Source organism: Arachis hypogaea, chromosome 14, assembly GCF_003086295.3.
Source record: "Arachis hypogaea cultivar Tifrunner chromosome 14, arahy.Tifrunner.gnm2.J5K5, whole genome shotgun sequence".
NCBI lineage: Eukaryota > Viridiplantae > Streptophyta > Magnoliopsida > Fabales > Fabaceae > Arachis > Arachis hypogaea.
The window spans coordinates 118976746-118989250 of NC_092049.1; the positions used below are offsets into that span (position 1 = coordinate 118976746).

The following is a 12505-nucleotide window of genomic DNA, read 5'->3' on the forward strand; positions in this document are numbered from 1 at the left end:
AAAAACCAATTTTGAATCAGACAACATCATCAACATGGAAAAATTCAACAATAACAATAACAATAACAATAACGATGATATGTATAAGAAGAAGATTATGATAACGATAATGATGATAATCATGATGACGATGGAGGAGGAGAAGAAAAAAGAGGAAGAAGAAAAAATTCAAATGAAAAAACAAGAAGAATGAGGTGATGGTAGAAAGATAAAAAAAAAAGTGCATAAATTTAAAATACTTAGATAGACTTGATTATAATTATGACTTAGATGTAGAATTTTATTGATTGTTTATGTCATATGAAAAATTCAATACTATTAACAATTATAACAATGGTTATGTTATGGAGTATAAGACTTTTAATAAAGAGTATAAATGATCTTTTTCATAATGAAAATAAAAATAACAAATACAAATATAATAGAATTTTACTTTTTTGCAAATGCAATAGAAAATTTTTAAAAACATTTAGCTACAATTTTTATTTTTCATTAGGCTTCATTATTTACCAATAATGATTTTTTAGAGTTTAATTAAAGAATCAATTTTTTAAACTAATATTAGCTAATTTTTTTTGAAAGTGATATTTTTTATCTTAAAGTTTTATATCATAAAGTTTAAATTATAAATTATAAATTATTCAAAAAATAAAAATTTCTATAAGTCAAACGCTAATAAATTTGAATTTAATATTAATTAATTAAAAATTAATTCTAATTTCCAAATACGAATTCATTTTCTTATAAGAGACTTTTAATATGCAAAAATTAATTATATTAACATACACAAGAAATAGTTTTCCGATATTTTTCTATTTTGTTTTTTTCCCTCTCTGACACACTACACACTTTCTCTCTCCTCCCACTTTTGAAGTTGAAAGTTGAAACCTTTCTCTCTCTCCGTCCCAACCCAACCCAACACACACTCAGAAATCAGAATATCTTCTTCTTCTTCTTCTTCTTCTTCTTCCTCTAAACCTCATCAACTTGATCATCTACTCTCTCACTTTCTCACTCAGTAAATTCCTTCGTACTTTCACTTCTCTCTCTCTCGTTCACAATTTTAATTTTGTTTTAAAATAGAAAAGGAGGAAAAAAATGTTGGTATTTTTTTTAACTTCTGTTGTAAGTTGCTTTTGATCTTCTTTTTCTCTTTCTTTTTTTTTTTATTTAATGTTTATTATCTTATCTCACTTCTCTTTTCCTTCCTCTTTTAGATGAACTGCACCGAAAGCTCAGCTTCTCACTGAAGCAAAAGCCTTGAACTTGTTTGAAAATAACAAAAGGGGTGAAGGGGCATGCCTACTTTTTAGGGTATAGGAGAAGGAAGAAGAAGAACAACAACGACATCATTGATTCTTTTCAGGTTCATCTCAGAAGAGGGGAAAGAAAAAAAAAACTATTTTTTTATTTGTTGTTATTATATATATTTTTGCCTCCCTTTTTTGTTATTGGTGGCTTTAGACGAAAGGAGCTCAAGTTTGAAGAAGCTTTGTACTTTGTGGGGCTCTAGATGCCTTTTTTTGTTGTTCCTGATGTTGAATTTCATATATAACTCAGAAGAATTGGGGTTTGGTTCTTTATTTTGTTGATGATGTTCATGTAGAAAGGAGAGGATTCTGGGAGGTTGGTTTTTGTCTTGAATTTTGTATTTTGAAAGTAAAGTCTTTTTCTTTTTATACTTTGATTTTCATTGTTTGATTATTATGTGGGTAATGATTGAAATGAGGAATTGGGGTGTATAGTTTTGTAAGGTTGCAGCATGAGTTTCAGAGAAGAATCGGTTCCGGAAAGCACTGAGTCAAAATCAGTGAAGCAAAATGGGTTCATAACAGATACTCAGTTAACAATCGATGAGAGCCTTTTGGTTGATCCAAAACTTCTGTTTATAGGGTCCAATATTGGTGAGGGAGCTCATGGTAAAGTCTATGAAGGAAGGTTAGTGGCAACAAAAACCCTTTTGAATTTTGATGTTAATTGTATTTCATGCCTTAAGTATTTAGTTTTGAATAATGTTTAGTTGTGATTTATGAATTATATGATAGGATACTTTGGCGCCTTTTAATCCATGTAGCTGATTCTATGTAATGGGGCAAGTATGTAAGACCCTGATCCTGCAGTTGTGGGATGCATGTCTACAATTTAGTTTTTCATAATTAATTAATTTTATTTCTCATATGGATCATTTTATTTAAAAAAAAAAATTGGATGATTAAGTGGTTGGTTTAATCAGTGAATATCTAACGTCACAAATTTCAATAACAATGTTGGGATTTTCCCTGTTCACTGCTTTGACTTATATAGGATTAACTATAAAATATGACCATGTCTATGGTATTGAGTTTACCTAAGAACAATTGACTTCAAACTCTTGATTTTTTGTTTTTAAGTTCCAATGAAAGGTCAAAATTGAACTGCTCATGGAGTACCATTCCAACTGTTATAGCTATTTGTATGTGTATCAAGTTATGTAGGTGTGGATTTAATGATTTTCCAGGTATGGAGAGAGAATTGTTGCAATCAAAGTTTTAAATCGTGGGAGCACTTCTGAAGAAAGAGCTGCCCTTGAAAATCGGTTTGCTCGGGAAGTTAATATGATGTCTCGTGTCCACCATGAGAATCTTGTTAAGGTGAGTTCTATTGTAGCTATTATAATTTCTCTCTGTGTATTGATCTGTTGTATCTTATGTGATAATGAGAAGTTATGTTATATTCTTTCGCTCGGTACTAGTATGAGTGATGATTTCCACTCTTTAGAAGATAATGCTGTCACTGATTGTTTTTTTCTTTTTATTTTTCTTTTTGTGGTTGCAGTTTATTGGAGCTTGTAAGGATCCTTTGATGGTGATCGTTACAGAATTATTGCCTGGGATGTCACTGAGGAAATACTTAACAAGTATCCGTCCGAAGTTACTAGACCTTCATGTTGCTATAAACTTTGCCCTTGATATTGCTCGGGCCATGGATTGGCTACATGCCAACGGGATCATACATAGAGATCTGAAGCCCGGTACTATTTTGCGTAATTTGATTAATATCATTATTTGTAATTTGGTTTATTGAAATTAGATGTCTGTCATGGATGTTGTGGCCTTAGTATCCTTAGGTATTTCGGGTCTTATTTTGCTTCATTGTGAATTTGGTAGTATAAAATGTTACAAAACAGGAAAGTCTACTATTTAATCATAGATTAAAATTTAATGATAGTGATTTTATGTATTAATGCTACAGTGAAAAATATAGGTATATGTGATGTATTGAAGCCATGTTGTGTTAGTGTGGTTCTCTTCAACTTTGTTTTTGAAACTTTGACAATGCAGACAATCTGTTGCTTACGGCAAATCAGAAGTCTGTTAAACTTGCAGATTTTGGTCTCGCAAGAGAAGAATCCGTGACTGAAATGATGACAGCAGAAACCGGAACTTACCGATGGATGGCACCAGAGGTATGTTGTAACCTTGGAAGTGCTGATAAGGCTAGCTCTTCTTTTGGTGTTTAGCACCTTTGTTTATTGCATCACCGTTATAATTTACTCAATCCAATGCTACCGTGTCACATGTTGACGTCCCGTTTATTCAAATATCTTCTAATGAAAGGACATTGCTCAAAAGCATTTCAAGGTATTTTAATCACTGAACAGATAAAAACCACACATTTAAGACCCTTTAGGGAGCTAAATTTTGATTGTTAAAACTATGCTGTTGATTTTTTAGCTGTTTTGGAGTTTTTCTCTTATAGATAGTTCTTACTTTATTTTGCCTGCTCCTTTTCGCAGTTGTATAGTACCGTGACATTGCGCCAGGGAGAGAAAAAGCACTACAACAACAAGGTTGATGTGTATAGCTTTGGTATTGTTTTGTGGGAGCTACTAACAAACCGCATGCCTTTCGAAGGGATGTCGAATTTACAGGCTGCTTATGCTGCTGCATTTAAGGTATTAAATTTGAAATATGGAGTTCTATATGATTGTTGCCCCTTACCTTATTCATGTAGTTCTCTACTCCAACATTTCTAATATGTGCTGATGTTGAAAGATAAAGGTAAGAGAGTAATTTTGATAGTCTCTCAACCAATTAGAAATCATCGTGTATATGATTTTTTGAAGTAATTATTGCCGGAGTCACATATTTTGAATAATGTGACAAAGACAATATATGATTGGATTGACGGGGTAAAATCCTTACACATATGATATATTAAATGCTTGAGTGAAATATATATATTGGCTAATCTTGATATGGTTTGTGTTTGAGGTTGCAGCAAGAGAGGCCTAGCATGCCTGAAGATATATCCCCGGATCTTGCCTTTATCATACAATCATGCTGGGTCGAAGATCCTAACCTGAGACCGAGTTTTAGTCAGATCATTCGCATGCTCAATGCATTTCTCTTCACGCTTTCGCCACCGTCTCCTCCCATGCAAGAGCCTGATGAAATCGAGCCTGAGGAAGCGACGACAAGTAATGGTACCATTACTCAGTATTCCGCCCGGAACAGAGGGAAGTTCGCTTTTATTCGCCATTTGTTTTCTTCAAAGAGGACCAAAAACTAACATCAAGTGATAACCTTTTTTTTTTTTTTTTCCTTCCCCCCCCCCCTATAATCTCCCTTTTGGTGTAGATGAAAACTGAAAAAAGTTGCAATGGTATTATGGTATATAATTTTAGTGCATTTATATGAGTAACCATCTAAGGTGACAACTAGAAAGAATGTAACATGCTCCACAAAATAGAATAGAATGTTGTTCATAGACTTTTTTTTTGGAAAGAGTAAGAAGAAAGAAATAGAATTGTTTAAAACACTTTTTTTTGAACATTTGCTTTGTTTTGATAAATATTATTAATTATTGTGTAATGATTAACAGTAAATCAGTTATTAATTTTTTTAAGGGACTAATGTCTTTGTCATTGGATGGTGCATGGCTTGTATTTTTCTACTCATTTGTGGACGTTAGCTGAAGACATCACTTTGAAAATGATATGAAATTGTTAGAATGTTATTTTTCAAACAAAAATTTGGTAAGGAAAAAAAAAGGGGTTTGTTCAAATGTAATATTCTTTCATTCATTCCCTAGGAAAATTTTCAGAGTAGTTTTTAAGATAATATATGTTGTTGACCATTAGATTTAAATAATCTTGTAGTTTACGTCAGAAAGAGTAACATGTCAATATGTATTTTAATTTGTCAATATTTTTTCATTAATATATGCGAATATCCTACACTTATTGTGGAAGTTTGGTATCATGATTTTTTCAACGGGTCTAAACTATAAACTTCAATCTGAAATAAGATAAGTAGTAGAAGGTAGATGTTTGAAGTTAAAGCTTTGTTTGTATGTCTTTAACTTTATTTATAAATAAATAATTATGGTATATGTACACTAAAATTAGTTGTTAAAATTAATTACTAATATAAAATACATATTAGAATATAAATATGCATTAAAAATAAATTAAATTACATATATAATTATATACAAATATATTAGTGGTTGATTTTAGTATCTAATTTTAGTGTATAAATAGTATTTTTGACAAATAAAAGCATATTGATATGCATGTGTTTGCCTACCAAGATGATTGTAGATTTTATTTTATAATATTACTAAGCACAAAAGAAAAAAAGAATTTTACAAGAAAAAATATTATTAGGGAAAAAGACATTGCCAAATGCCAACACATTCTTATTTATTAAAAAGTAAATAATGAGTTGTAATTATACAAAATTTATTGGGAATTTAATAGATGAGTAAGGTTTAAAGTTTTTTCAAAATAAAAAACTAAGCATGCTAATTAAGATGTATATTCTCTTAAAATAGGGCCAACTTAATATTTTCACATTGTAAATATGATAATATATGATTAATTTATAATTTAACCTATTGAAAAGGCCTGATCATTTTAAGCATGTATATTGAGAAAGTATAGGAAACAATGACAATTGTAAACAAGGTAAATAATAAATAAAAAAAAAAGTAAAATTATAATTGAAAATCAGATTGTTAATTAATTATTTAATTTTAGATTTTAAAATTTAAAAAACTAGGATTAGCAATTAAACTTATTCACACTGCGTACGATTATTGCTAATCTCATCATAACCTCCTCATCTCCGGTTTTTCTCTCGCTGTCGTAGTCTCACTTGCGCTGTTACAAGCCCCTCCCCCCACCGACCGTGCCAATGCCGCTCCAGGCTCCCGCCGACAGCATCGGAACCTCAAGTTGTGCTGCTGTTCTTCTGTAATTGTGGCGGATCCCTCTGCAGCCACCCTGTACCTCCCCCTTTTCGCTGTACCCGCCGACACCGTCGTAGTCTCGCCGTGAATAGTGACCCCTGCATTTTCCTCACATAATTGTGGATGGAGTTTACTATGGATGAAGAAATTTCTACTGCACCATCCTAATTAATCATTGATGATTCTATTCTTTCAGATGGCAAGTGCGTTGTACTAGGGACAACAATCCAAGTAGGTAATGAATTAAAGTTTTATGTTGGATGCAGATGTCTAGTTTCATACAAAATCGGATGGTTGTTGTTGGATGGTTGTTTTAATGAATAATCGGATGATTATTTTATTGGATTTGGTTTTAAGTATAAACAGTTAACGAATGCAGAATGTTCAGTTCTTTAGGAAGCTGGATGTTTATTTTAAGTGTTACGTGGATGGTTGTTTTGTGTACAGGAGAGGCAAAATCCATTCACTTAACCAAATACATTTCATGAACACCTTTTTGAAAATTAAAACTCTGGCCATCAACGAACCTATTGAAGTAGCGAGTGGGCTGAGTGCGACACCAATGATGGTGTCTGCCATGCCAACTAACGACAAATGTAAGAAGGAGTCCGGCAACAAGTATCTCCGGTGAGTAGTGAGCGTTGCGCGGTAATGGTGGATGGTGAGCCAAATAGCGCGTCAAGGGGGATCACGGAGCTGACCTTCTTTCCTGCGGTGGTTAAAATCGACGCCGAGATTGGCTTCCAACGAGGGAGAGAGAGACGCACGGGGCACGACGGATGCGCGACAGGGAGGCGGAGCCCGTCGGCGATATTGGCTGTCGGCGAGGGAGAGGGGGATACTTGCTGAGTGGCGACGACGTGATGATCCCAGGGGGCGAGGATGATAGCTGGTGAGGGTGCGATTGACGCCGGTAAAGTGGGATGATTGATAAAGGTGGGGTGACAGAGGATTTGGAGAGAAGAAGCAGTTTGGGTAAATTGGTTTGGTAAATTAGGGTTTAGTATGGTTAAATTTTTTGAATAATTGAGTGTATTTTTTATTTAGATAATTTGGAGAGTGTTTTTTATTTTTTACTTGTATTAGGCCAAATTTTTAGTCTATTATTCATATTGTTCATATTTTCTATTATCTACTTAACGAAATTGATAAAATAAAGTACCTATCATTTTGTAAATGCCAATTGCCAAGTGATATAATTCACCTGTTATATAGATTTGTTGACTAGTGTAGTAGCAACGCTTTAAAACTATTTGAGTGATACCAAATTAGTTTCTAAAAATTTTGATGGATATTTTAATTTTGGCTTTTTTATTTAAATAAATTATTTGGCTTTCCATATTACGTGATTCCCCTAAATGGTTTTCGTGAACGTGAATCTCTTAAATCATATAATATATAAATCGTCCTAAGCTCGTGTGTTTTAATCAATATATAAATCATTGTACCCAGAGACGATTTATGCATGAATTGCATAGCTGAAGAAGGCATAAATTGTCTCAGCCCCCAGTGTGTTAGAAGAAACAAGTAAATCGTCCTAGGCTAAGATGGTTAATGCCTTTTAACCTAAAATCCTCTATCCTGGCACGATTTACGTGCTGCTTCCTAACCCTCTACCCCCTAGTACGATTTACGTGCAATCCTAACCCCCACCAACCCAGCATGATTTGCGTGCATATATACACCCGTCAACAGCCTAGGACGAATCATGTATTACCCCCCAACCCTAGTTACCTTTCCACGAGTAATGTCTCATTCGTGAGACCCCATTAGCGGTGAGGAGCTTACTTGAGTGGAGGAGAGCCACGACCAAAAAGTGAAGGAAGGGTGTAGTGGAGGAAAGTTGGCGGCGGTGGAGGGTTCGTTAGGCGGCAGAAGGGGTGGCCTCTGGTGCACGGCAACGTTGACGGTGGCCAACGGCGGAGGATTGAGGTGATAAGGGAGGCGGTTGAAGGTTGGTTTGGTGGCGTTGGGGGGCGGTGCAAGATGGCGAGGAACGAAGGTGACATGTACCAATTGAACGACATCGCGCACGTGGCAAGTTTTATCGACGAAGAGGTTAGTGGTTAGTTTGGTTTACAACTGATATAGTCAATGACGTTGATGTGTTTAGTCATAATAATGTGATTTTATTGAAAAAAAAATGCTTGTTGTGTTAGAAATTTGTAAAACCTTAAGCTTAACATGCTTAGGATTGGTATGGTTCTTGTTTGGTTTAGGGGTGAGGTTGATTTCTGATACATGTTTTTTATTGTTAAGCGATGTTGAGTTGTGACTATGCTTGTTATTCTGTTATCACCCAACCCGGTGTGTACGGAGCATCCATAGGCAACAAAAGATGATATTGTATGACCGTATTATGCCTTACCTAGATAGCGCCGGATTGCTGCATGTTGCTAGGCTGAATGATTATTGGTTTAAGCTAGATGAGCCACTGATTAGTGCCTTTGTTGAGCGATGGCGTCCAGAGACTCACACTTTCCACATGCCATTTGGGGAGTGCACTGTTACTTTACAGGATGTGGCATATCAGTTCGGCCTCCCTGTTGATGGATTTCAAGTTAGTGGTTGTCTTAGTGACTTTGAGCAGTTGATCGAGGGTAGAAAGCCTGCGTGGCAGTGGTTTGAAGAGTTGTTCGGTGAACTTCCTCCTGAGGACTGTATCGATGAGTTCACCGTGTCGTATGGCTGATGCTACAGAGCTGACGGTACAGGTCTATGCGCGTGGTTACATCATGATGTTGTTGTCCACAATGCTTTTTGGCGACAAGTCTGGTGCCAGAGTTCACTTACGCTGGCTCCCGTATGTTGCGGATCTCAACGGACTCGGTAAGTATAGCTAGGGTTCGGCCACGTTGTCTTGGTTATATAGGTGTCTCTGCAGAGTTTCCAATCGAAATGTAAAGAACTTAGCTGGACCACTAGCATTGCTGCAGTCGTGGATATTTTGGAGGTTACACATTCAGGCCGAGAGGAGTTGATGTCATTCTTTGGCCGCTTTCATCGAGCTAAGTATAATGCTTATTATTTAGCTTGATATACTTTAACTGCAAACATAACGTTTATTATTAATGCTTGAATCACTTTTACCGTATGTATAATGGCTCCGATGATGAATCTTGCAGGTGGGGTAGACTTGAATCACTTTTAACGTTTATTATTTAGCTTGAATCTCCATGTAATATTCATGCTCCTGTTCAGACTTTGCGTAGGCTGCATTCACCAGAATCTTCTGTGCATCCTTAGATTTAAAGTTAAGCGCAAAATTAGCAGCTATGTGCCTAGCACAATATGCATGGTAGGCGGCCAGTGGGAGCCACCCACCGTCTTCAAAAACTAACGCGGCCTTGATTGCATTGTGGCGGTCAGATATAACTAGAATGCCCAGGTGGGGTCACATGCCGGCGAAGGTGACTAAGGAAGAACTTCCATGAATCCGTGTTCTCACCCTCGACTAGTCTGAACGCAACTGGGAGTATGTTCGACTTTCCATCTTGTGCAATCTCCATGAGTAAGGTACCGCCGTACTTGCCATGCAGATGGGTACCATCAATAGAATCAGTGGCTTGCAATACTTGAAAGGCCTCAATGCATGGCGGAAACGTCCAAAACAATCGATGAAAAAACACCCTCGACTCATCAACCGTATTACCAGACCTTACAGGTGAAGTACGCAATATTACAATACTGCCCGGCATGTACATCTGAACCCCGATTATCCACCTCGGAATTAGGTTGTAAGATTCCTCCCAATCACCATAAATCTGTGTAATCGCCTTCTACTTAGCCATCAACACCTTCCGGTAGCTGGGTTTGAAACCATATTTCGTTGAGACTGCATTCTGCAATACTTTCACCGAGGTTGCTGCATCCGCCCTGACCAGAAACAACATTGATGCACAGATCACATGATAATCAAGCTGCCTGTGGTCGGTGGACAGCTCGGTTGCAAGACATATGTGAGGCCCATTGTATTTCCGGACTTCCCAGTATCCTTTTCGCTGCCGCATAGTCACGCGTATTAGCCAATTACACCCATTCCCAAACTGGACGCACTTCCCGTGATACTTCAACTGGTCCGACTCAAACACCTTATACTGAACACCACGACGAATATTATAACTCTTCACCATCAACACTGCCTACTCCTTACTCTGAAACCGCTGCCCGACCTCAAACTTTTCTGCCTCATGCATACCATGCTCGTCTCTGTGAATAGTTGGCATTTGTCGACCTGAAAATGTTGGTTGATTCATCGCCTCAAGATCCAATATAGAGAAGTGTGGAGGGTACTGTAGTGTCTGAGAACTTGATTGGCCTTGCAATCTCCCAACTGGTCTTGTGTCATCCTCACCATCGGATTCATCACCAATAACGGGTGGTTCCGAATCTGACTCATCATCGCCCATGGCCTCAGCAAGTGGATCTCTATCTCTGACCTCCATGAACGTAGTTGCACCATTCAATACCGGTCCCCCTCTGATTGCCGCTGCAAGCTCCTCGAAGGTACGCACATCACCCAGGTAATCTCCATCATCGGTATGAACAGGCAGATCGGCTGCAAATGACGGAGATGAAATGTGGGCGGCGACGTCATGATGGGTCGGAATGGCACTTAAAGCACCATCTACCCCGACGGTGGGCGAATTTGGAGCAGATCCACCGGAGCTACCCTCCACGTCAGCCATTCTTGCGAACAACTCCATTGCCCCCAAATCTGGAAATCTGGATTGACTGTGAAATATAACACGAATGTCGTCATCGCCTAGCATCTCATATTTTCCAAACTTCACATAACCTTGCCTGAGTGAGATAGGGATCCTAAAGAACATCTGCTTCACAAGCTTTTTACCGCACTTACCTAACTTCTGTAATATCCTATTTCGTAAATCATCTAAACTCGTTGATGGATTTATGAACACTCCAACATGTTTTTTGCTACTGAACGTTACACCCTTGTGTTTTCATCGATCTTTTTCCGATGATGAACTAACAAAAACACACTCTCAGCCATCTTTCCGCAATCCTCAGCTGAAATATGGCTCGACACATATCGTTCTCCTGTATTTATAGGCTCTTCCAGCACATAAATCGTTTCATGGTATCGGATATTGTATTTATGCACGTAAATCGTCCCAAACTAACGTGTCTTATCATAGTAACACATAACTCGTCCTAGGGTATTGAGGGATAAAAAATTACACGTAAATCGTGGTAGGGTATTATGGGGATTGGATTCGCACGTAAATCGTACTAGGGGGTAGAGGGTTAGGAAGCAGCACGTAAATCATGCCAGGGTAGAGGATTTTAGGTTAAAAGACATTAACCGTCTTAGCCTAGGAGGATTTACTTGTTTCTTCTAACACACAGGGAGTTTGGACGATTTATGCCTTCTTCAACTATGCAATTCATGTATAAATCGTCCCTGGATACAATGATTTATATATTGATTAAAACACACGAGTCTAAGACAATTTATATATTATATAGTTTAGAGAATTTATGTTCACGAAAACCATTTAGGAGAATAACGTAATATAAAAAGCCAAACAATTTATTTAAATAAAAAAGCCTTTAATTTTTAATAGCTTTTAATTATTAAATAGTTTTTAATATTTTATTCTGTTAGAAAAATAAATTTTCATGTCAAAGTTCTTCCCTACATGAGGCATTAATATAAAAATTTTAAAACGTTTCGTGTTTTCTTTTTCAAGTAAAAAATGAAATTAATTTAACTATTTTTTTAGTTTTTAATTGATGAATTTTATCTTTAAAAAAGAAATGAAAGAGAAATGACAAGATTTGAAAAGTAAAAGCATCGGGGAGGCTGCTAACTTTACCAATTTATAAAAATGTTAACCCTTTTTTTTATCAATTGATATTGATAAGTATGATATTTTTACATAATATTTTTTATGTGACTTTGAAAATAAGTTTAAATATTCACAATTAGTTTGTTTAGCATCGTTCACGCACATAACAACAATACAATACAATACAATTTCAGTATGATTTTTTCAAAACAATTTTGTCATGCACTGCGAGTCAATTTAAATTTTAGAATCTGTGAAGATATTGTTATGCGCACCATTAGGATTTTTTATAACTCTTAAAATGCTTTATTACATACTAAATTATCTCGTCATTTTATTAGTGAGATATGACTCTAGACATTCAAATGAGATAAAAAAAAAATTATTATATTTAATATTGGTCCATCATTACGGACATCGGCCGGAACCAAATGATGAAATAGTTTGTCGTGATTGTA

At 36.1% G+C, this 12505-nt stretch overlaps 2 protein-coding genes across 16 annotated transcripts; one reads left to right on the forward strand and one right to left on the reverse strand.

Moving 5' to 3' along the window:
- Positions 1-771: 771 nt before the first annotated feature.
- On the forward strand, positions 772-4895 carry LOC112743832 (serine/threonine-protein kinase STY13). Of its 15 annotated transcripts, none has more exons than XM_072214720.1 (8): positions 775-1125; positions 1218-1626; positions 1746-1938; positions 2498-2630; positions 2815-3010; positions 3321-3445; positions 3776-3934; positions 4254-4895. In XM_072214720.1, the coding sequence occupies exons 3-8, from the start codon at positions 1763-1765 to the stop codon at positions 4272-4274; spliced, it is 810 nt and encodes a 269-aa protein (XP_072070821.1). In that variant the 5' UTR covers positions 775-1125; positions 1218-1626; positions 1746-1762; the 3' UTR covers positions 4275-4895. The 15 variants fall into 15 exon arrangements, with proteins under 15 accessions (XP_072070813.1, XP_072070821.1, XP_072070814.1 ...); XM_072214713.1 differs by having other exon boundaries at positions 4261-4895; XM_072214716.1 differs by having other exon boundaries at positions 1218-1366; positions 4261-4895.
- A 4496-nt stretch (positions 4896-9391) lies between these two features.
- LOC112743014 (uncharacterized) lies at positions 9392-9932 on the reverse strand. The gene is made up of 2 exons (XM_025792248.1): positions 9683-9932; positions 9392-9609 (listed from the first exon to the last, which is right to left on the reverse strand). The coding sequence occupies exons 1-2, from the start codon at positions 9930-9932 to the stop codon at positions 9392-9394; spliced, it is 468 nt and encodes a 155-aa protein (XP_025648033.1).
- Between the last annotated feature and the right edge of the window lie 2573 nt (positions 9933-12505).

Bases quoted from the DNA above. Each gene is read 5' to 3' on its own strand.
- LOC112743014 (XM_025792248.1), bottom strand. From the start codon at position 9,932: ATGCCGGGCAGTATTGTAATATTGCGTACTTCACCTGTAAGGTCTGGT. The intron at 9,610-9,682 runs GTGAGAACACGG...TGGGCATTCTAG, and splicing joins TGCGTTCAGACTAGTCGAGG to TTATATCTGACCGCCACAAT.
- LOC112743832 (XM_072214712.1), top strand. From the start codon at position 1,763: ATGAGTTTCAGAGAAGAATCGGTTCCGGAAAGCACTGAGTCAAAATCA. The intron at 2,631-2,814 runs GTGAGTTCTATT...TTGTGGTTGCAG, and splicing joins ACCATGAGAATCTTGTTAAG to TTTATTGGAGCTTGTAAGGA. The intron at 3,011-3,320 runs GTACTATTTTGC...TTGACAATGCAG, and splicing joins ACATAGAGATCTGAAGCCCG to ACAATCTGTTGCTTACGGCA.